The sequence below is a fragment of the Ceratosolen solmsi genome, unplaced genomic scaffold, assembly GCF_000503995.2.
Source record: "Ceratosolen solmsi marchali unplaced genomic scaffold, CerSol_1.0 scaffold45, whole genome shotgun sequence".
Taxonomy (NCBI): Eukaryota; Metazoa; Arthropoda; class Insecta; order Hymenoptera; family Agaonidae; genus Ceratosolen; species Ceratosolen solmsi.
In genome coordinates, this window is record NW_011948436.1 from 1,714,488 (window position 1) to 1,741,063 (window position 26,576).

The window sequence follows — 26,576 nt, forward strand, 5'->3', positions numbered from 1 at the left end:
TCAGCAGTAAAACAGTAACGCCGGTTTCTTTAGCGAGCATCGACAGTGCACCAAAGCCAATGCTGCTCCATACATAAGCCGTTTGCTGTCTGAAATTTTTAAATGCTGGATTAGTGAACAGAAAGGAAGGTATTATCCTTACAACTATAATTAACGACTAGATAAGAGTGAAGCAATTATCGAATGTTTTATTATATTATTGAATTGTTTTATTCGTAATTTCGTGCAATGTTCTTTATATGCTTATATTCTTATCTCTATTGGAACATCACTGATAGTTTCTTAATATTTTGGGAATATAATATTAGCTAAGGAATTATCAATAAGTATTGAAAAAATCTAAAAAGTAAAGATCTAACTGATTAATCGTTATAAAGGTACAACGATATTTCTACAAGTCCATTTCAATTCCTCGCGTATAATTATCATTATTTAGAACTTTATTTCGTCCAATAATGTTTTTTTTTTTTAATATTATTATTACTATTCTATTATACTAAGCGATTGTATTCGTAAGAATTAATATTGAATTGAATTCGTTTAATAAGACACGAACATTTTTGTACGAACGTTACTTAGGGATCCTTTTCCATTCCAATGGCTAAGTGCTACATCATTATTCCGAAGCAAGGATCGCAACATTTTGAAAAAGAAAAGGAGAGAATTGATACTAGATGAATCCGCTTCGCTATCGCTTCAATCTATCGTTTTAATCTCCCAAATGGAACATTCGTGTCGCCCTACCTTCGTTGAAATTAATCGCCTAACGCGCTACTGAATTTATATTCGCTATACTAGTTTAAAATACTGAAATGTTGACCCCGGTCCACATTTTCAAAATAGCTTAAATATCTCTCTCTCTATCTCTCTCTCTATATCTCTCTCTCTCTTATGCATCCACTCATTCTCTGGTTGCGCGTTCGTCCTTCTCTCTTTCTCCGCAAGGCCCTTTCAAAGCGAATCATCTCCCCACCCCAGAGGCTTCGACGATATACATCACGAACGCGCCTGACTGTGTGCTGCTGCCGTCGCCGTACCTACAAATTGGAAATCCCGCCTTCTATTTATATAGATTATATATATTTTAATAACCATTTCCGTTTAATAATATTTTGCTATTAAATGATAACTTTCATCGCAACATAGCCTGTAATAGTAGACCCATTAAGTAAATAATTATTTATTTGTTTTATTTCGATAAATGTCGCACATTTATAACTAGTCAATTTTTAATAGTTTGTAGAAATTTATAGCTAAATTTCTATTTATAGAAGGATGAAATTTTCAATTTACGAGTAAACGGATTCTTTCTTTTTAAACCAGACTTACCCACTCATTAATGTATAAAAATCTTAATGCAAAGTCTAATCTGTAAATTAGTAATTTAATTAATAATTAATGCGACTCTCCTTGTATTTAAACAATTATAATCTTATTTATAGTTGTTGGCAACCCTTGTTACTGAAAAATATATCTACTTGATTCAGTATATACGAGATGAAGAGAAATCTGAGAAATTTTTATGTTATTTATAATTGATTATTATTATTATTATTATTATTATTATTATTATTATTATTATTATTATTATTATTATTATTTATAATTGAGAGTTTAAGTATTCTTTTACATTGTTTAGCTTGAATAATGCATAAATCCTGTACAAAATAACATATATTTATACGAGTTTTTGAAGAAGGATGTAGGAGGCTTAACTTTGGTTATGACGTTAAAAATTCGTCAGACGTCTGGGGCACAAAAATAAAATTTCACCATTTTAACGGTAATCTTCGGAATACTGATACTCTCGGATTTGTATATTTATTCTTTCAAAATAATAAATTCCAATTTTCATTCTTATCTTACATTTCAGTTGTGTAGTATAAAAGAACAAATAAACAAAAAGAAAAAAACAAATAAATATGTTGCTTCGTTGCTATTTTAAAAAATATAGTACGGTATTTTAGTCAGAAATGAACGGTATATTTATAGGTGCAGTTTTACTAATTGTTTAATTTAGTACTTTATGAGCCGTAGAGTACACCACGAGAATCAAAAGAAAGTTTTAATTGAAATATATCGATACATCAATCAAATAAAAATTGTTTGATACGTAGTAAATAAAGTATTGGAATATGGCCCAGAGTTCAGGTTATTTATAAACAAAAAACTTTGACAATGGACTATTGTAATATTTTACTAAAAAGAAAGAGAAAAAAAAATTAAGAAATCTAAAAACTGTCATAACACGAGCAGTCCATTATAAATAATGAATGTAACAGCTTTTCTTAATAATAAAGGATAGCAGGCCGAAAAGTAGAAGACCATTAAAGAATTTAATTGATAGAACTCTGTAAGGAAATTTCAATTGAAATTACAATAAAAATAGACAATTTTGTATCAATGCCCTCTATTCTTGTTCCTACTTTCAAATTTTAACTTAGTTGTATTCATGAATTTTAAAGTTTCAACAAAGGGATAGTTTAAACGACATTATGCATTAAAGATATTTTTTGAAACTTTCCATCAGAGCACCATTAACTACATCGAATTACACTTTCAGAAAATTTAACCGGGAACGATTTCCCGTAAAATTCGTGCGGTGCCTTTTGTGCGCTTTAAACGATTTCACGCATTTCAAGCACTTCCTTCTCTCTCGCCTTCCCACGTTGCACTCTCGCGGAAAAGTTAAGATTGCACCGTCGATTTGAAAGTCCTCTTCGTTGTTCCGGTGCATCTATTCGTGATCCATCGCTCCCCGGGCATCGGGTACAATCGAGGTCGAAAGGATGTCCCCATCAGGACGTTAGAGCATAGCGAATGCAAATAAGTCCGATCGAGGATTGTCGAGGCTGCACAAGAGGGCGTTACATATTACGCCCGAGGCTTATTTACCGGGTGGCCCGGCACTCTTGCGTTTCACATTGAACATCCTTACGCTCCATTAAGCGCCGTCTCTGAGAGCTTCCGACGAAAAAGAACAAAGAAAAGATGAAAAAAAAAAACAGCGCAATACATCAAGAATAGGAAATTGAAGACCTTCTCTCGTAGAGGTTATTAAAGGGGCACACGTAAGGAGGTTAACACGCTATCGCATCCAGTGCAACGTCAATTATTAGCAAAGCTGGAGTAAAAGGGGGAGATCGGAGGTAACTCGAGTGTTAAATAAGGAGAATGAACTCTTACGCGCATGCTCGTCCCCGAGTCACTTAAGACACTTCCTTTATTTATACATTGTGTATTATTAATCATGTGGCGCTGATAGAGTGTATGTTTTTTCGTTTTTTTTTTTGTTTTTTTTTTGTTTTTTTTTTTTTGTTGTTCCAGAACTACCGCGCTAGAGTTAAGCGGTAAGCTTGCTTCACAACGCAAACGAATATCCCAAAAATAATACTTTTCTATTAGGCTTACGCAATTTTTGAGCTTTTTAATTATCAAATATTTATATTATGATAGAGAATTTCGCTCCACCACTCCTTAGACTGCGAATGAAGCAATTATTTCATATAAGGATGAACACTTACTTACTTATTAAAACATTGAAACTTTTTATTGTTTAAATTTTTTTTAATGAATGCATTAGCGAACTATTATAAAGTAGACGAAACTTGTTTTAAAAAGTTTTACTGAATGTGCGCACACTTTTCTTCGAGAAATTACGATATGTCGAACTTACCCATGGTACGCGAGAAACGATAAAAGGAAGAAAATGCAAGCAAGAACATCGGCTCTTCCAACAATTCCGGTAACCTGAAACATAAATTAATTTTTCTTATTGCGATTATTTTAGAGGAACTTTTATATCGCATGGTAGTTATGTTTAGCGATTATTACAAATTTTTGCATAATTGATTAGACGAGACTGTGTCTGCTAAATAAAACGGCTCATTTTCCGAATCATTGGTCGTTCAATTAAGGCACAGTTATTAGCATATTGCAATTGTATTATACATAACTTACATAATCATTATTTATTATATTTCAAATTTCTATATTTACAGCTTAGTAAATTGTAATCTGCAAATAATCTTATTAAAATGTAAAAAAATGTCATAAAAATGAGATGTATGAATGTCGCTATAGTTATTCAGTGCAGAATTCTTCCTAAGAAGAATTATTTTCTTTTGAAATGCAATTAGAGTACATCACTACGTAATCGTAAGTAAGTAATTTTTCTTTAAAATAGAAGCCTTTTTAAAGGATAAAAATTACATTAGGTGAGATTTTGCATCTTTATCCTCGGCACTAATATATTTCATCTAATAAAGTATCTCGAAAAATTCCACTTTCAAGAAATTCTTCATTAATAAAGTAAGCGATAAGATTCATAAATATGTTATTTCAATAAAACGTGCAACAACATATATATTTCCATGTAATATAATATAATAATCATAATATATGCACTATGTATATATAGTCATATACGGAAAAACCATATTAACATTAAATTATAGAAATAAATTATAAGTCTATATTTTACAATACAATTCAATCTGCATTTTTATATAAATTTTACACATACACATTATTGTAATATGTACATTGTATATGTATATACTATAGAAATAAATTATACTATATAAATAAATACTATATAAATTTTACTTTGGAAACTGAAACTAACTTTATATAATATTTTCAATAAATATTAATTATTTTGATAATTTGAACTATATATTTTAGATATTTTTATTTGATTCGATTTTAAATTGAAAGTTAAACAATTTCATAATTTCAAATATTTCTAAAACTATTGACTAAGTAAAGTGCACAAGAAAATTGCGTAATGCACTTATATATAATGACTACCTTTTTTCTTTAATTGAAGAAAACACTCGGATGAAAATATGTTATTAAATGTAAATTAAATATTTTATTCAGAGAGTTAAAAGAAATAGAAATTATATATTTAAATGATTGCAATTATAAATACAAAAAAAAATTTACATAACTTTATATATTTAATTAAAATAGATTTTATTCAGTACGAAGGAAGTAAAAGTACTTTGTTAACAGTAATTTACCGGTTATTAACTTCTAAATTTACTTGTTATCTCTACATATATGTACCCCTCACTAACTTTACATTTATAAAATTAATATTTAAAATTTTAGAGTGTTAATTCAGTTATTCTAAGAAAATATACAAATTATATTCTGAAAATTATAGATAATAGATAGATCTTTCAATAAATTAATCATTATATCATTTCATTATCTTTCAATTACGATGAATTCAATTTATATATAATAATTTTAGTAACGATAAAGTTACGCTTAAAGAGTGGCCTCATTATTATAAGTTATAATGTTAGTCTTGTGTTATAATTATCAGATTGTTATTAATTTTAGGTGATACTTGAAGAGAAAGAAAAGTAGTAAGAATATAAAAGAGTTACCTAAGAGAGTAATAAATATTACTATAATACATAAACGTTTCAAATATATTTTCTGGTATGACGTAATCAAAATTTATACATTAATTTATGTATTAATGATAATACCGCTTTTACAGATTTTTACTTATGGTATAGAAAACATAAAATTATTAAACACAAAAAAAAAAAATAATGTAGTACAGCGCATTTATAAAATCTCATTTCACGTGAATATGAGTTCGTATGAAGAAAATATGGTAAGTAAATACATTTGCCTAAATTTGTACCCAATATAGAAATTTTCACCCTAATATGTGTGTTTGGAAAATTTATATCTTTAAGTATTTACTTTAAAGTATCATACTTACATGTTATATTTATGATATTACAATATCAGTTAAGTTCCTCTATTATTAACGTAGACAATCATTAAATAATATTAATGTTTGAATAGTAAAAAATAATTTGTTTACTACTGATAAATTATTATAAGTTGTATTTTAGTCAATATTCTTGTTATCCTTCTTATGACTCATATATTTTAATCCGAAATAGTATCTGCTTGACTTGTTTATTTATGGATGAGTTGTGGTAATTCTGTGCATATGATATACGAACTTTTATTCTAATATAATAGTAGACAAATTGAATTATCAAATGGATTTTGGTACGGTGAATGAATAATTTAATTTTAATTAATCATCGGATCAACTAAAATTTCAAAATCATATAACAGATTAATATATCGTCTTATTTTGTGTACTATTCTAAAACTTTATGCAAATGCGCTTTGATTTAAAGTATATTAAAAATATGATGAATATTAGTAATAAATATACTGATTTATATCCAAATATATTTAGATCCTAAATAAAAATCGTTATTTTTATTAATTATTGCAGATTTAAATATAGGTCTATAATTTCAATAAATACTTATAATATTTTATATAAATTATTTGATTAGAATATCTTACAATAATGAAAATATTTTTCCTTTCGAGAATAATGATTAGAAGTAATATTCATATTATTGAAATTTGATTAACTAGTTCCTTGGTATTAACATTATTATTTATGGAAACATCCTAAAGTTTTTAAGCACCATATTGACATTTATTCCAATTCAATTATAGCTGAGAATATCTAATTATTGATTGTCGTAAAGTTGTTTAATACTTTCCCTAAGTTTTCTAAGTTCCTCAAGAGCATACTTTTTAATTAGTTTTCAATCTGAGTAATAATATTCCAGTGAGTGGCATATTATTTCCAAATGACGGTATATTATAATTACATAATGGCATTGTAAACAGAATTTAGTGAATAATTATGCTTACATATTACAATATACATAAACATAAAATTCTATAGAGTTTTTAGAGTTGGAAATACGAAGGGAGAAATCAAGTCATCGGACTACACTATGAGACAATGGATAAGTTCTTATCTTTTGTCTCGTCAATAACAATTGTCTCAATGTTGCAGGATTTTACTAGTTAGTAAATAAAATAAGCTTCTATTTAGGAATAGTTCAAAGGATCCAGCTTTATAAGTCAGGAGCGGCATTTACCGAGCCTACTAAGAATCATTGAACATTGCAAGTTGGACTTTAAACGTTACTTGCACTCCTATCTGCGATGGTAGCGAATTGCGAGAAGAGTGAAAACTTGATCCTTGTAACCCACAAATGCTGAAGGTGCACAATTAGGGATGGACGACGTGAGAAGTTGGTGGACACTGTTAGAGGATATATAAATATACGTAGAAATGAAGGAACTAGAAATTTGTACGTACAAGTTCTGAGAATTGAACATTGATGGATACGAAACCTGATCGATAACTTGGCTAAACTTTATTTAAAGTTAAAGGTAATAGAACGAGGAGAAAACATAGAAAAATAAAAAATTATGGTTATTATTTAATGTCTTATATTTGAGAATATCAAATGTCGTTCGCTTTTTTCCATTGTTTGTAAGTACAATTGTAATTACATAAAATTATATTATCGCGTGCAGGCAAATTTTTTCTGCGAAATTTCATATACTAAGTTGGCAACATGAATTTTGTTTTTCATTTCAAAAAATATTCAACATTAAACGAGAACAATTATTAACAGTTCTTATTTCATTTTATTACATAATTAGAGCCAAGTATTTTATTAATTTTATTAAATATTTTATATATTAGTGTACATACAAAATAAAAACTAAATATATGTAAATTTAATACTTAAATATTTCTTTTGAAAATTTTTTGAAAATTATTCTGAATAACTGGCATTTAAAAAAAAAAGTAAAATAATTTAAACAATAGAATTTAAAATAATTCTATAATTGTGGTTTTAATTATAATTTAAATTTAGTATAAAAAATAATAAAATTAAAAATTTCTCATTTAAAAATATGGACAATCAAAAATGCAATAAATATATTAATAAAAATTTCAAATAATATTTAATAAAATTTTATATATCTCTTAATGTTTTCTTTTTAACGAATTGATTCTTTTAAAATTCTACCCAGTCTCTCATAAGCTATAAATGATTTATTATACGAATGCTTATATTATTAAATTTATATGCATCTGTTAGACCCGGTATATTATTTATTAAATTTTCTATCTATTAAAATACACTTATTCGCCTAATTGTGTGCAGGGATAATAATAATTAATGTAAAATTTTTACATCAATGAATGATCATAACAAAATGATTGAAATTAATAATTTACTTGTAAATTATTAAATCCCATACTGAATTTCCAATAGCATATTCAAGATTTATGATTGTTGTAAAATATTTAATACATTATTATGTATACATGTGCGCGCGTGTATCTTTACTCATTAAAGCTATGATAACTTTTATCATTATATTCTTTACATATAAATATATACAGATTAAACTTAAGGATTAAACGAATGATTTTCTTGTCATAAATTCACTGCCATTTAAAAAAGGCCGTGTTCACTCGTCTTACAAATACCATTATTGTCTTGAGAAAAGAACTTGTTCTTTTTCAGTATTCAAAAGACTCGTTGAAACAATTTAGATAAATTTGCGTTGCCATACTCTTTAGGGATCGATTCATAGTAACCTAGCAAATTCTTCTACGATATAGCAATATTATTAAATAGCACTGTTATCGATGCAAACACTTTAATGAATTCAGAGGACAATAATGTATATGTAATAAGGGATATCGTTCATATTACGCATCCACGCGATAATTGCTGATCAATTATATAAGTATTTTGTACGTGGCACGAGCAAACGTAATTGTTAACAAATTCGATTGCGCTGCTATATTTACGATGTGAAATTATAGCTTAATAAATGAGTATTCGAATAAGTGGAATCCGCCAAATGCATTTTAATGTAAATAAGCAAATGCCGGTCAATACGCGTACAACTGAAATTCCGCTCTGACAAGATGCGATGGTAAATAAAAAAAAAAAACATGCAACTTTCCATTAACTTCATGCGATTCGTTCTGTCGATTTCATTAAAAAATATTTATTAAGTAGAGGAGAAGGTATAAAAATAGCACCTACATATATACAGCGAGCCGTGTGATTCGTCAGTGTCAAGCCATAGGAGGCCACAGGACAAAGAAGATTCCTCGGCTCTACTTAAGATAACGGAGATAACGGCATAGACTGCCACGATAAATCAGCCTGGGTCGGTGTTGCCCAAGCGAGAGCCGAGTACTGACTGACACCCCCGCCTGATATAGCGCGCGAGGCAGATTTATCTCGCTGACGGCCTAGTGTCCGCGAATCCAATTTCACGAAATGGAGAGTCGCTTATTCTCGCGTAATTGCGAGCCGAGCTCACCGCCCGCTATTCTATTATCTTTCGTGCAATGGCCGTCGCGATATTTTTAAGCGCGCACGCACGCACGCACGCACGTACGCACGCACGCACATATACGCACATATACCTCTGTGTAAGATAGGCCAATAACAATTAAGAAGGATTTTAAGGAGCGCCTAAGTGCCACGAGGAACTTTCTCCCCAGTCGTTCATTCCCACTGGGAGTTGCCGTCTTCAAGATCTCGAACATATTTACATTCTATCGGTTGCATCGACACTCAGTGCGCATGTGTTCATTCCCCCTCCCTCCCCATCCCTCCCCCTCCCTCCCCCTCCCTCCCGCCATCATAGTTTGCTCCACTTCATACTTAGTTTAACTCTATTACCATCTTACCGGCTTTCGTGTGCCCTAATTGATTACAGGAGGCGGCAAGTCCTTTGGGATTGCCTAATACTCACGCGCCTTTTCCAAATCCTCGCCTTATTCTTCTTCTTCTTTTTCTACTTCTTACCCGCGTGTATGAGAAAGTAGCTCGAGGCTCCTTTTCGTTTCTCTTTCTCGATAAGCCGGTGGAAGTACACTTTGGTCGAGAGTTTCCTTTTACGATACGGGTTCCCATCATCATCGTAGTGTCTATTGTGAAATTAAGCGTTCGGTATAGGAAAAGGCCGAAAGTTTGGATTTGCATAAAAAGGAATAAATTTTTTAAACGCTTAAGACTCCCTATTACGATTCTTATGGCGCGAGTGTGATTTGATTTTAATATTATTATCGCGAATTTTTGCGTCTCCCACGATTACATAATCAGAATAAATATTAATGGCTATGATTATTATAAAAGTCTTCTAGCTCTTAATATAAAGAAATCATTTTTGTTTCATTCATTCGGAACACAATTGTAATTTCTTGCTTGTTGTATAATGGTGGAATTTCAATACGAAGAGTTTAATACCGAGAACAATTTTCATTGTAAGTTCAAAATTAATTGTCAATATACTAAATAACTTTTGCTTTGTATTCCTCAAAACTTCCTAAATAATTAATTTTTTATGAAAGTATTCTAACTATTTAATAAGAAAATTCAAGGCATATAATAAAGCTTCAATAATCAAAAAATAAAATAAGAAGAATCATGTTAATTCAATAACCACTGTTTTTGTAGCATGATAAGATAAAATGTTCGACATTTAATGAAATAAAGCCGGGAAAAATGATTAAAACTTCAATTCTTATGACATTCGATAGGGGAAAATATGTATTTAATTAATTATTTTAGGACAGTTAATTAAGCGGCCTGTAAGTAATTTCGACTAAGAAAAATAAAAAGAATTTTGATATTGAAGAAGCGAGTATTTAATGGCCAAAGGGTTGATAACACACACGGTTGTATGATATTTTCTCATGCAAGAAACGTGCACATTTTATATTCGAATTTTTATAGTATAAATCGCTGAAGAAAAATCGATAAAAGGCAAATAAAATGATGGATAAAAATAAAGGATCCTCTTGGGTAATGCTCTCTTGTAAAATTTAAAAAACGTTTTGAAGAGATACGCTACGTTAGAAAACAAGTAAATGAAAGAAAAATTACTTGAAGAATAGACACATGAGACGATGACAAAGTTACGAAAGTAAAACAAGTAGCAAAGGCAGGGAAAAGTTGGCAGCCATAAGACGTGCGTGAAACAGAAAAAATAATTGAATTGACAATACATAGCGGACTTAACATTTTGATCTTGCAAACTAATTTATTATTATCGAAGTATCTGACAAATGAAGTATTCACCGTCATATTCGACTACAGTGTTTACCATATTGTAAAAGATAAGGGAGCTGCAAACGAAACTGAACTTATCTTTCGTGTTATAGCCCATAGCTGCCATGGAAACGAACTGCATAGCTAATACAAGAATAAACCTAAGTACAAGAATAGTTGGAATGCGTGGCACAGATCTTTTGGGTACTGAGACTCAGGTGCAATTAAGGATCTGGAAGAAAGGGAATTAAATATAGGAATCGGATTAAGGATTGTGGATGGAATGAGATGTACGACCCAAATTAATGGAAAAATGTCACGTACGTCGTTCCCACGAGGATTCGACGAATAAAACAAAGTCAGTACTCTATTTGATTCACGCAGATCTTTTATGAGTCCGTGTAGACCATAATATCACGTTAGAAAATGTATATATCGTCTATCACAAGCGATTTCACCCGATCCATTTATGTATATATCTTGATGCGAAGTGAGCATGTTTATATTATAATTCATCAGGATTGGAAAAGCATCTTTCAACAAAATATAAAAGAAGAATTAAAAAAAATATTCCAATTTAATGATCCTTAGTATCGTGTATAATATTAAACCAACGAGATCGATAAAAATGTGATTATAAGGAGAACGATATATATCGATAATAATTTATTAGAGTATGTCAATTGTCAAGCAACATAATTCCAATGTTAACTTAATCATTTTTTATGCCAAAGAGAAAAGGAAATAACGATATTATCAGAAAAAGTTATCTGCATATTGCTAGATGTATAGATTAATGAAACTTCTGGCGACGTAATAGAAAATACATTTATCTATTTAATAAAGTTGAATGTTTAAAAAATAAGAAAAAATCCAATTGTAGTTTGTTAAGTAAAAAGTACTAACTACATAAATCTCCAAATTAAAAAACTTAGATTTTCAAGCAGATATTGCTTTTATTAAAAAATAAAAGGGAAATATAATAAGTTTCATTTAAAACATTTGAAACCTTATAGTTATTAAATATTCTCAAACGATTGAAGACTTTTAGAAGAGTAGATTGTCTGAAAGAAATGTTCAAGTCATTTTTACTTCTCCTACATAGAAAATTAATTAATTCGATAGTTCTACTGATTTTCACGTAAAAGATTTAATACTTTAAAAATAATTAAAAAACAATGCTTATCAAAAAATAATAAAATTTTGTAATTTATATAAAGAAGCATCGACTGCGTAGAATCTATAGATCGTTAATTATCGTATTAAATGTGAAATCGAAGTATTATGGAAGAATTATAAACAGTGGTACGATATTGTATACGTATCATCAATTAACAATTAATTGATTTTTATAATTATTATACATGTGTGGAAATTATAATAAAAGAGTTATGGGCAAAATAAGTAAAATATATAGAAATAATGATTAACAACTTTAACAGAGCATGCGAGTTTTGTACCGAAGCCAAGATTTCGAAATAAATGCGTGGAGAAAGCAAAATAAGCTAACAAAACATGAAACTAAGACAAAGTGAGCTTTTGTATTTTCGTAGAGGAGCAAATGATTTTAAAATGTTTTTTAACCGAAGAAGATCAAAATTAAGATAGTAATCTTTTTTAATGTGAAGACAAGCTTCGTAATCGGATAATTGATCTATATAACGAAATTTATATATCAAGACAATTGCAAATGCCACTGAATAATAAATTGAATCCTTTTTTTCTTCTTTTTTTTTTTTTTTTTTTTTTTGACAATACTTGTTTGTATTAAAGAAAAGGTAGTTTTTGTAAACAAGTAAATTACTTAGATAACTAAGAATTTAAATGACTAATTATAAAATATGGTATAAAAGAAATAATGTAAATAATTAGGATACACGTTAGTTAAAGAAGTTTTAAAATATATCAACGATGTCACTAAAAGTATTAATAATACAATAAATATTTTGTTATTAAATTGTTATTAAGTAATTATGAATACAGCTTCTCTGTAAATTTAAAATACAAGTGCTAGAGGCCCAATAGACATTATTAATAAGGCTGAAACTATAAAATTTATAAAGTTTATCCAGTGACAGCTTAATACATAGTTTATGACTACAATTTCAATATTGAAAAAAGATCATAAAAAACAATTATACAATGAAAGAAGCATAAGTTTTTGTGTAAAATTGTATAAAAAAAGTTGATTGAAATGTAAATATGAAAGATAATTTATTCATTTATTATATGAAGATAAATCAATAAACACAAATTATGTCACAAATTTTTAATAACAAAAACAACAAGTTAAAATTGAAAAAATTTATGTTAACGACTACTTCACTACATCGGTTAGTAGCATTCAGTTATCGTTTAGTAAACTTGTTCGTACGTTCCTACGTGTTCGGAAAGAAGAAAAATGGAGAAAGCAATTGATATTTTTTCTGTCTTTCGTGTTACCAGTGTCATTTCAATTAAAATAATAAGAAATAAAATAAAAATTGTAATAAAATATCGCCCAAGCCAAATAATTACATTGCAAATTGGGGGAAATTGTATTAAATGTATAACAATATTTAATTAGGACGATGTATCGAGAAAAACAATCTCTTATTAATATTACTATTTTTACTATATAATCATGATATTAATTTCATTTTAATATATATATATATTATATATATATATATATATATTTTGCCATTGTTATTATTAAGCATAAAGTTCCAATTCAATATATGGATATTTTATAATAAGTAGTATAAGTAAAGTAATAAGTGAAATAATTCTTACAAATTTCTATAGTATAAAGTTTAATTTCTAAAATTAAATATATAATAGAGATGTCATATTATTTGAGATTTATCAACTATTATTTCTATATACCAAACTTGAGGTAATTTTAAAGCATTATTAGTATTTCCTTTCTATTAATTAAGAATTATGTTATCAGGACTGTGGAAGTACAATTACTAATTTGTCTTATCAGAAGAACATTGCGAATGCAGTGAATGATTTTCTTTTCTGTTTTAATAAAAAAAACTTGATTAAATTTCACTGAAAGATAAACGAAAGACTTTTAAAATAATTTTAATTTTTTTTTTTATACCAAGAATATATTTTTGCGATATTTTACTCATAATGTAGATTTTATCAAAAAAAAAAAACAAAACAAAAAAAAAAACAAAAAAAAACTTCATTAATCAAACAAACTCTTATATCAATTGCACAAGAATAAAATAATTTTTCTTTTAGATTTAAGAAGAAAACTATTACATCTAAAGACGAAGCTATTATTCGTCTTATTTGAATAAAATTTACTTGCTATCAGAAGCTATTTTTCTTTATTTGATAGCATTAAACTCCATTCGTTTTAGGATTTAAACTAGTTGATTTAATACTTAAGATGATGTTACAGAGAGTATTGATGTATGAGATTTTACATGTAAATTAAATTTTTATACTTTCTAAGCTAAAAGCAATGTATAAGTGGAACAAGAAACCGTAGATACATTCCATTAATTTTTTAGTTAAAGAGTTTTATAAATGAAATAGGTATATAGTTGACATTATAAACGTTATCGAGTCATATTAAGTATTTTCGTAAATAGTGTTTATTACTCCCGGCAATTAAAGTTTTACAAATTTTTATATGCATAAACTTATTGACAGCATTTATAAATATATTTGATAATAATTAAACACCCACTATCTACTCGATTAAAAAATTTAATCTTTTACGGCTATACATGATGAATATTATCGTTATGTTTGCAAATAAACAATTATTTATTTATACGACCTAGTAATTATCGTTGTTATACAGGGGGATTGAATTTAAAATTCATTTTCTCAATAAATTAAGAATAAAAATCATAAAATAGAAAAATCTGCCTTACCTTTTCTTCTTATTTTTATCCTTAATTTAAAGATTTAAAATTTCATTCCATTACACAAGCGTTGTATTACACAGGATTGGGAAGCTTAGCATTATCAGGCGTCGAATATAAGATGAATAAGATAAATTCTAATGCATAAAAATGTCGTATTTTGTCAGGTCGAATTAAAGGCAGATTCAGTGTTCGTTGTTAGTGACGCGGCTTCCTGGCTGCGTTGAAATTTTTCGAAAATCATAGAAACGAGTCACCTTGTTAGTATTATTTTTCGCACGAAGGGAGGCGCCCCGCTGACAATCACCTTTGTCTCGCGCATTGACATTCGATTGCCAGCGCGTGATTCCATTTCGCGCGGTGCTGACGATCGATGACGCGCGAAAACATAAAACTCGCGTCTGTGTCTTTTATGCTGAGCGTCGGGGAGAAAAAAAGTGAGCCCGACCGGCCTCGGCCATTGAAACCCCCACGGCTTTCAATACTCCGCACGACAATGCCGTTCACCTGCGCGCACACACATCTACGATTTCCATTCGCCCTGCTTTTCTGCCCTTCTTCCTCCACATTTTCCTGCTCACGCCGTTTCATCACTACTCTGTTTTTCTGCTGTTTTTTCTTTGTCCCATCTCTATTTTTCTCTCTTTACTTTTTTTTGTTTATTTGCTTGTTTGTTTTTTTTTTTTTTTTTTTTTTTTTTTTTTTTTTTTTTTTACACAACACGCCCAGCTCAATTAAGCTTTCAACACCCTCGAGGTCTCGGCGCACTATGTACCGTAACACTGAATTTAAGCTTCATTATTAAATTAACTTTGTCACTTGAGATTTATCTGACCGTATTTTATTATGAAATACATAAAACGTAGGTAGGCCAGCGAAGTCGAAATACGTGATTGATTAAGCGTTAATAATGTTCGGAGTGCTTCAAAACATTATATAATTCGTACAAAGTTGGTAATGGCCTGATGAGAATTTGTATAGAGTAATAAAGTAGCGGAGAAAGTAATAAATACAAGTATTTTTCGTTGATGCTTAGATACATCCAATAGATAAATCCATTATTATATAGATATTAGGGATTATCTTGTCGATAATAATAAACCGAAGTCAGCAATTAATCGCCTAATTAATAATCAACGATACTCTTTTCTCGCCACACGCACGTCCGCACGTACGCACACACTTATTGCGATTTGAATTTAGATCAATATCAATCCTTTATAATGTGTATTAATCCCAAGGCAATTTTTTTCATTAGATCTTAATATCCTTTTCACCAATTATGCGTATACGTACAGATGTATACTCGCATCATGCACACACGCACACTCGCGCGATATTTTCACGCTAGTTGGTACCATCGCGCACGCGCGTGTTTGTATGTGTGTTTGCGAATTTGTATGTTGAGAAAGTGGAGAGAAAGAAAAATTGTTTCTATTCGTCGACTACTAAAATGCATATTTCAATTCGTAATTCTTATTTTCTTATTTACTGAATTCATTAAACCTTTTTATTGCATGCAACATATGCTATTGTGATATGCTAATAATTTAGTTATTTTATATAGTTATATTATAAATATTTTATTAACTAATTCATGATAAGAACATTAGGATGATAGCATATATTTATATGGGATAATATATTTTTCAACTTTTTTTTTATTACCATAATTTTTTTCGACTTTTCGATAATTTTAACGAATCTACCACAGATGACAGCAATAATTTCATATTTTATTATACGATTTTATTATGCGTTGAAAACAAATTTTGAATATTTAAAAATTTTAAACATTATCTTTATGTTAAAGGCTGCAGTAATTTTAATTACCCCATTATTCATACGACTACATAAATGGATCAATGAAATTCATTGTAATTTTTTTCATTTTTCATAATTTTAATCAGTGTATGTAAAGATGATTAAAAAAAAAAAAAAAAAAAAATTACTTTGTTTATATTCTACTAATATTTATATAAACGGCAGTTATAACATGTATAATGAAAGAGGCGCAATTAAAGTATTCTTAGAGAGGGATTAAATAATTGTATAGTGTATTGTAGCAAATACTAATGAGAATGAGCATATCCCCGGGGTCGAATTCTCAATACAAAACTGACCTTTGGCAATAACTTATCACATAGTCGAATCGTTGCTCGATAGTACAGTATGAACTGCCGATTATATATACGTATATCGTAGGCATAGGGGACAATCTCGTTTGGAAAACGAATTGTTCGAGAAGAGTAAGTACCAAGAGATATCGAGTCTACGCTTTTGCAGATAATGCCAGCCATTGCAGGTCCTCTTTCTTTTATTCTTTTTTTTTCCTTCTAACTCTATTTTAGTTCTTTTTTATTTGTGACCGCAGGAAAGCGCTAAGCGATGGCGATATAAAACTGCTCGTTTCTTTTACAACGCTTTGTCACCGTAATATTTTCTGAATTTCAATATTTACTTATCCGTTCGTTTTCAATTCTTTTTCGGCTCTTTTTCCACGATCAGAAGTGACCGAGCTCCTTTTAACTACAAAAATACCGCTTAACTATACTAAAATATTGATGGCAGCATTCGATGAAAATATAAAACTATATTATTTAAAACGACGTTGTCCTCGCTCCCCATGAATGTTACGTATTTGATTAGTTTTAAGCATATTTACGTATTATATTTCTTCAAACATATCATATTTTATAGTGAAACAATCATATAGAATTTATAACGAATATATATATATATATAGATATTTTAATGTTGAATAAATAACAAAATTGTATTTAAAATATGTTTAAATAACATTTGAATATAGTTTAAATAAATCATGTTTCGTCAATATTTTATCAACATCAGTTGTTCTAAAACTAAAATAAGCCATACTAAAATACGTGTCTATTTTATTACTCTTTCTATAATTGAATAAATTTTTATCGGTGGCATCTACTGATATCAGTGTGGCTTAACCAACGAACTTATAATAAAAAGAAAAAAAAATAGAAGAAAAAAAACAACTTTTGGAAAATTGAATAAGTTAAATATACGTTTGAATTTATAATTAAAAATTTTGAAAAATTTGCAGCTCGCGTATGTATCGTATGCACCGTTCTATCGATTATATGCATCCTATGTATAGCGGAACGCTAGTAATGATTGGAAATAACGTATTTGCTTTAGAATAATATGTTCGCTATTTCTGTGAATTATCGAACTCTCTTTTATGCTCGTGTTTGTTTATGATTTGATAGAATTTTTTGAAAATCATTTATATCACGCACATATAAATAAACTCGAAAGGTATGCCTAAAGGAGACACGCGTGGCTACATTGTAGATTTTCCGTTAGGCGGAGGCGAAGTAATCTAAAATGCATTAAAAACGCGATAAATTCAATAAAAAGCATTGAGTGAGGTAAAAGAAATTTTATAAAAGCAGGATGTAGATTTAGCAGTAAAGCACGAAATATCTTGGGCACGGAATGATCGATAATTCTTTTTCAATTAATGGCAGAATTAAGGATGAATTATAAATGGTACAATTTAATTATTCTTCTATCAAATAGAAATAAGTGAATAAAACGAGTGCTAATTTGTCGGGGGCGGTGAGAGGGGGTTAGGAGGACGAGAGGAATGTGATACTTAGAGAAACATAATTATCGCAATTGTTGTGCTATTTCAAAAATACGCGACACGGCGGCAAGGGTAGTTGGCACAATAAATAATATAATCGCCAACGATTGAAAGGAAAGACACCAGGAAGTGTCGAAGAATGCTCTGATATCTCATCGGAATGCAAATGATGCTTTAAACGACTTTTATGACGAAAGCCTACGCGACTGGCTGTAAATATGATAAATTACTTCTTTTTTTTTAAACTCTTAAACAGTACTTGAAACTTTAACACCGTTTTTCTTAAAACAACTTTTCTCTACTGACTGACAAGATAACTTAAAAACTAATAAATGACAAAAATGTCTCGCGGATAAAATATTCCGACAAAAACTTCTTTAATAGACGTAAAATTGAAAATTTGCATCTCAAGACATTTGTAAATTTTATAAAGAACTTCGTTCTAGACGTTAATTTTTATTGCCTTTTATGTGTTAAACATTTTCATTTTATCTACTCAGGAGCATGTAAAAAGGGTAAAATTGTTCTCGAAGGGGATAGTTTTGGATATTTTTATTTTAGGGCAGTGTAGCAATATCATGATATTATAGTAGACGAAAGTAAATTTTCGTTACGGCAATTTCACGTGATGCTATTACGATCGTAATATTTTTGAAATATCAATAACGCCACTCAAAAAATTTCTGAATATCCATCGACGTTTTCTTTATAAAATAAAGAAGAAGAAAAATGGACCCCCGTGCACTCTCTTATTGAACATTTTCCCATTACAAATCTGCTGTACCATCTGATATTATGTCATAATAGCCCAAGATCTCTCATCCTGGCAAATAAAACTTGACGGGCTATTAATTGTCTAATAATTATGTAAAACTAACGTCCAATTACATACTCCCTTAAAATTATTTACAAAACTAATTAATAATGTAACAATGAGAGTAACTTCAGCTAATATGCATTCCAGCCTCGGTTAATATTTATTGTAATATATTCGCTTAGAATCAGTCCAATATACGTTAGAGTTGGGTTACTCGCGGACGGCGTTTATACAGGATGTACACGCGGTCGGCATCCTTCATTGTTTCAGCCAACTAATGAGCATAGTAGAACGAATTATCTTTTGGGGTTACGAGCGCAACTAACGGATGTGACTAAGTAAGTAAGTCTGACTGTGAATGCGCAGCGCGCGTATGACACACGATAACCATATTGTTTGTACGTACATGTAGTTAAACTCGATTATATCATTTCGTATTAACTCGCTTCTGAAATTCTCGCGTGCTAACTTGTAATTAGATGGCATTGGGATCAAAGCGGCTATACTGCATAAAATCAATACACTTTTCAACGACGTAATTATTAAATGAACACATACATAATATTATTAGCATAACTCGTCTCCTGAAATAATCTTCGTGCTTGGAATACGACTATATTTACGACGACATTGAAACGTAGGAAAGTAAAATAATTTATTTCTATGGCAAGGGCGGCCAATGAAATCGACTATTTTTTAAGCTGCGGCAAGCTTGTAAATGAAATTTGGTCATGCCGTATTTGAAAGATATAGAAAGAGCACTAAATCAGATGAAATTTAAATTTTATGTTTTTATTTCTTTTTCAGTTGGCATTTTACAAGGTCTGAGAATGAAAAAAAAAATAAATAAATAAAAATAATAATAATAATAGTAATAATAATAATAAAAATAAATAAATGTGTAATACGGCTTTACCGAAGTTACCCCGTACAAGTTAAGGAAAATAGCTGGAGAATAAAAAGACGAGTCAAGGCAAAAAATTCTAAAGTTTGCTCAAGTAATTCTCCAATATAAAGCGTAAGGATTAAAAAGCGGTAAAAAGTTCACTCGAGCGAATTGAGACAACAATAGTGCGTTATTGACTTGAAAGTTCTCATTTTACTCTATGAACAATCACTAATATCTTTTGTCGATGCTTTAGAAAGCACTTCCCAAGCTCGGAGAAAGACGACATTTTCGAGCTACGGCTACGGCAATATCCGTTAATGAAATGTTCGTGTGACCATTCAAGATGTCTCTCTTGACCAGCAAATGAGTACCGTTCGATATCTTTTTCTCTATTTGTCCTCAATTTCTATCCACAGTCGCGCGAAAGCTTAAAGATTTTGAAACTAACAGTCTTGTAGACAAGTGTTGCCTTCTCCCAGTCCCTTACACTTTGCTACGTGCGAAAGTTGCGTACAATGCACAAGCTCGACACTATTTTTTTTCTAACGAGTCTTTATGCTCATAAGAATATGAGTATACCGTGAACTTTTATGCTCGATTATTGAAAATTAGCTTGGTTCCCCCCCCCCCTCTTAGTTGTTACAGTTTGCTTATTCTTTATTTTCGATGTCCACAAATTGTAAAGTATGTTGGTACGAATTGCCCCGTAATTTCTATGTGAAACTACATCCGAGCGATTAATAATTGAATATAAGCTTGCAATTATCTCATCATTTATATCACTTCTATTACATTTGTTTCTTACTGTTTTAATATTGTTTGTGGGTTAATACGCATTCATATTTGTCATTGATGTTACTATTTTCTCACTAGCAGAGCAATGATTTTGTGCAAATATCAATTTAATAAAATCCGATATTATTGTCTAACTAATTCAGTCGACGTCGACGATCATTTATAAAATTTAAATCCTGTAGTCCAGATTTAAAATGTACTTACGATACACCATTATCAACAAAATATACGACCAAACTAAGCACACAATTACCTCTACACCAAATAATAGTACTTAACATATTAAAGCGAATTCACAATAGTTTGTTAAGTAAGAATATTCAATGACAGCTCATCATTACCTGCATTTCCTTCACCGTTGATTAAATAATACAACGCACAGGCAAAAAATTTAGCCAGCCAGCCAACGCAACGAATATTTGCTTAAATTAAGAACGACGCAGCTACAGTAGGATAAAATGAAAGTGTAGTAGCATCGGGAAAAGGCAAAATGCCCGAGTTTATATAGCTTCATATCGGCTTTAAGGGTCACGCGACCGGATTGGCTGCAGTCGATTCAACTGCGGTTTGAAGGGTGATCCTATCGGCTCGTAATGTGGACTCCTATGTACAAGGGTAAGCTAGGAGACGTAGTAAAAGGTTCAAACATTTACATAGAGCCCACGATGTAGTAACTCGCTTGTGCTTCATCTCTTTTCTGCATATACGCCACATAGCCTCCCCAAGACGTAAAATTCATAATTTTAGTGTAACGAGGCTTGCGCCATGGGCAAACAAGACAAGAGCATGAATTTTCATTCTGATTATAAATTTCTTAATAATAAATGTCTCCAATCTATGGATGTTTGAATAGCGAAAAGGTTATTAAAAATATTTCTCCTAAAGAAAAATGCCTGCCGACTTACACGCATTAAGACAAATAAAATTGTTTTAAAATTAGCCGTTATATAAATTGCTAATTAGATGAATTAACGATCAGTCAGATCAGTAGATTTTATAAAATGAGTATATTTTTATGAGTATCATTGAGATGATTTTATTATTTAATTATTATGAATATGTCATTCAGTTTCATATAAATCTTCTTAATATAAAAGCACAGGATTAGAAAATTAATTTTATCAAATATCGCGTCGATAATTAATGATTAATAAATCAAGTTATAAAGTCGTGAGTGTGAAGCGGTATTATATGATAAATACGTGCGGTAAGTACGGGATTCGTAATAGTATTAGTTTCGCCAGGAGCAATGTAGCATGTATACACTCCATTTTTCTTAAACCTTTGACTTTTCTTTGGAGGGTGAATAGGTTAGATGCATATCAAATAATAAAAGATCCTCCTTTGATGGAATTTGCTCGCGGGCAGAAATACAATCAACAAAATAGCGGCTCTGCGCGCTTTTGCCCAAAATTCTTGAAAAAATAATTTTCCTTTCCCTTTGGAGTCATATTTAATGATGACAATAGTACCTTCTCCATTTAAAGAATTTTTATTTGCTTCTTCTTGATAAAGAAGGTGTAGAAACTTGGCGTACTTTTATCCCTATATTCCACTGATATTCCTACTTTCCTTTATTCTTCTTCTTCTATGCGTATAAGCTACATAAATCAGAGATAAATCACTTTAAACTCGCACTGTTAACTCCAGCAACTCTTAGCCGGTAGTGCTACGAGCCTTTCCGGCAGTCTAATCGATATCCAGCGATAATGAATGTACGTTTTAGCGTTCTAGCGACGATTCCCTGTCGCCGTCGCCTTCGCCATCGCCATCGCCATCGCCATCGCCATCGCCATCGCCATCGCCATCGCCATCGCCATCGCCATCGCCATCGCCATCGCCATCGCCATCGCCATCGCCATCGCCATCGCCATCGCCATCGCCATCGCCATCGCCATCGCCATCGCCATCGCCATCGCCATCGCCATCGCCATCGCCATCGCCATCGCCATCGCCATCGCCATCGCCATCGCCATCGCCATCGCCATCGCCATCGCCATCGCCATCGCCATCGCCATCGCCATCGCCATCGCCATCGCCATCGCCATCGCCATCGCCATCGCCATCGCCATCGCCATCGCCATCGCCATCGCCATCGCCATCGCCATCGCCATCGCCATCGCCATCGCCATCGCCATCGCCATCGCCATCGCCATCGCCATCGCCATCGCCATCGCCATCGCCATCGCCATCGCCATCGCCATCGCCATCGCCATCGCCATCGCCATCGCCATCGCCATCGCCATCGCCATCGCCATCGCCATCGCCATCGCCATCGCCATCGCCATCGCCATCGCCATCGCCATCGCCATCGCTAACGTCCTCGACCCTCTACCGCCAGCCACCTCTGACCCCCACCCACCCCCACCCCCTCCTCATCGACATTCCCATCCCAATCCCCTCCCCCCTTCACCTTCCCCTTCCCCTGCCCCAATCACCACCGTTCGAACGTAAATGCAGAGAAAGTAAGTGTATAAGAAAAAAATCCTCCCCTTAGATTGACTCTGCTGGGAAATTCTATTAAATGTGACGTTCGCGTAATTTACATTTTCTAAAAAAATCCAATATTTTTATTTGAAAAAACCTAATTTAACAGCCTATTACTGAGATGTATAGAAATGAATTTAAACGTACAATCCACTTTATTGATTACGCATTGATTAACCGCTGAAATTTAAACAAACTTCAATTTATGAGAGAGTAACATTTTTCAACCATCTCTTATTTATATACAAATAAGAAGCCTTGTAATTTGTAATTTTTACTAATATTTTATTTAATACACCTTTTGCACCATATCGAAATATTTGCTTTTGTCAATTTCATAAGTAGACCATAATAACAAAATCAAAAAAATCTATTTATATTCTATAAATACAATGATATTTCTTGCAACGTATCCGATTGTGTTCATCAACATTATGTATCCTACAAATTACCATCCATAAGACTTGTTTTCATAAAAATTCAATTCCACAAAGAAAGAATTTTCCATCGATATTTCAAATACAACACGCATTAAATTACATTCAACATAATTATATGATAATTAAGTAATAAACATTGCATTGTTATCTAATAATAAATTTACGCCTAATAATGAATTTTATTACGTGAATATGATTTTAAAACTCATGCCAATGTCTAATACGTAAAGATAAATATTTAAAAAATTTGATACCGTAAATCCCGGGGGAAATTCCAGAAATTTCAATTAAACTTCATGGAACAACATGAGATAGTATATCTACATACATTAAATAAGTAGTAAGTTTAAGGCTTAAGACGGACCATGCGTATGAATGCTTTAATCTGAACTGGCTCTCGATGAATTCACTTTCAACTATCTCCAGTCTCCAAAATTATTTAAATTAAGCCTCTGTTAGATTTTACGCGTTCAAAAATTTATCGAGTATCTGTGCTATAAACTTTTTATATTATTATTATATTATTGTTATATTACATATACTTATTATTATATTGTTTTCAGTGTTTTAGGTAATAATTTCTGTCTATATTTCTATTTCCACTATAAGATAAGATTTTTACAATAAAAATGACGTTTATTAATTAAATTAATTTATGATTGACTGAATCAATGATCTTAATGTCGTTGTACTTTTGGAAAGAAGTTGGCCGTGTAATTTAAATTAATTGATAAAATTATAATAAAATTAAATAAAGTATATTCCATCTATCGAATTTTCGTGTAAAAATTGGGAAAATAAAAATTAAATTGAAATTTTTTTATAAAAAATAATGTAAATGTTAATAAAAATGAAAAGAACGTCAATAAATTTGGGTTATATTAATATGTTGAATAAGAACAAAATAGCGAACAATTTATTAAAATATTTGAAACAAAAAGATACATAAAAATTTGAATTATTAATCAAATGAATTGTTATTATAAGTCTTATTTAAAAATGAATTGGCTATTACGTTTAACGTATTTTGTAAAATTTTCAACATAATTTAAATAAAGTATAATAAAATATAAAACTATAAATCGATCGAAATATTTGAAAAATTTATTAAATTTTAATTAAAAGTTCAATCTATTTTAATTTGTGACCTACAGCTAGAAATTATTTTGTTTTTGTTTTTTGTTAATGAAACAATTTGACATAATTATCTACAGATTGAGAAATTTGAAGTTCAAGAATGATATATATATATATATATATATATATATATATATATATAGAGAGAGAGAGAGAGAGAGAGAGAGAGATATTAGAGATAATAGAGAGAGATAGGAACGAATAACGTTATACGATTGTTTAACAATTGTTAGCCTACGAATACGGAAATGACACGCACAGGTGTACCATCATCGTCCCATAAAATTGCGACGAAGAAGATCCTATGAAAATGGCCACGAGGTACGTGTGCATAAACACCTGACATTTGTGTGCGAAATATCAGTATTCAGGCATACTTGAAAGTATCTCGAGATATAGTAGTGCAAATAGCAAGGAAACATCTGGCAACAAGAAAATGCATGAGATGAAGAAAGGCATGTTAGGTAAAATGAGAAGGGGGAATGAGAATATGGTCGACTATGTAGTTACTGAAATTTGTTTTTGTAAATTAAATTGTTAAACCAGGATGAGATGATGTATGTGTCGAGAAACGACGACGTGTCTTTAGAATGTGTAGATAAGAAATATAGCACATTTAAGTCAAACTGCTGTAAATTCGTGAGATTTATTGTTGAAAATATATTGTACTTATTTTTATACTTATAATTCACAAAAATACAAAATTATTTTTTTAAATCCTTTGAATAATCTAGGGACATTATATTGTCATTTAAGATCTTATGACAAATATATTTTTACGCTTAGACATTATTATGCACGTTCTGATTACTTAATAAAATTAGCACACTTCAACTGCCATTATTCGATAAATAGTGATAAATATTATTCTTTAAATGTTAAAAAGATAAAAAAAAAACGCTAGTAGAGAGACAAAGAAAATGATACAGATAGATAAAGCTATAGGTTAAGTTTACCCTGGAATGGATGCCGTAGATGCTTCGACGTAGAGTAAATATTTTAGTTAATCGAAAATTGAACAAAAAATAACTATATTATTGGCCATAAATCTTATTTTAAACTTTCGGCTATTCACTATCTCTCTCCGGATAATGGAGTAAATTAATTTCGTTTATCTATTACTGCCTTTCAAACAAGAATAAAATGTAGGATTTCTCTTTTATCTAAATCATAAAAAATATATCCTTGGATTTTTTATAATTATCTTATTTTCTACATAGACATTATTCTACTTTTAAAATATAAATTTTTTTTTTTTGGAATTGTTCCAACAATATTTATACTCCTCAGATATCTTAATTTAAGTAATATCTAAGATCATCATCACAAATCATATTGCTTAATTCGCAATTCCATTTTTATAAAATTGATCTTTATTAACTATCCATGTGAAAGATATTATTTTTAATTATATTTCCATATCAATATTTGTACTTATTAAAACGAAATTTTTCTCTCGTAAATTCCATAAATATTGCCACTTATATTTATAATTGCTTTCGATTCTTACGTGTCCTAACTTATTCATGTCTGCTAAATTAAGTTCAACGTATAACTCAGTA

At 30.4% G+C, this 26,576-nt stretch overlaps 1 protein-coding gene across 1 annotated transcript in view; it reads right to left on the bottom strand.

The window, feature by feature from the left end:
- LOC105365150 (transmembrane and TPR repeat-containing protein 1) overlaps nt 1-26,576 on the bottom strand; it is a 135,654-nt gene that overhangs the window by 60,959 nt on the left and 48,119 nt on the right. The window contains exons 3-4 of the mRNA XM_011503244.1: nt 3,677-3,750; nt 3-89 (exon numbers count right to left, since the gene is read on the bottom strand). Of these exons, the coding sequence (XP_011501546.1) occupies nt 3-89; nt 3,677-3,750 (161 nt within the window). The remainder of the gene's footprint in view (nt 1-2; nt 90-3,676; nt 3,751-26,576) is intronic.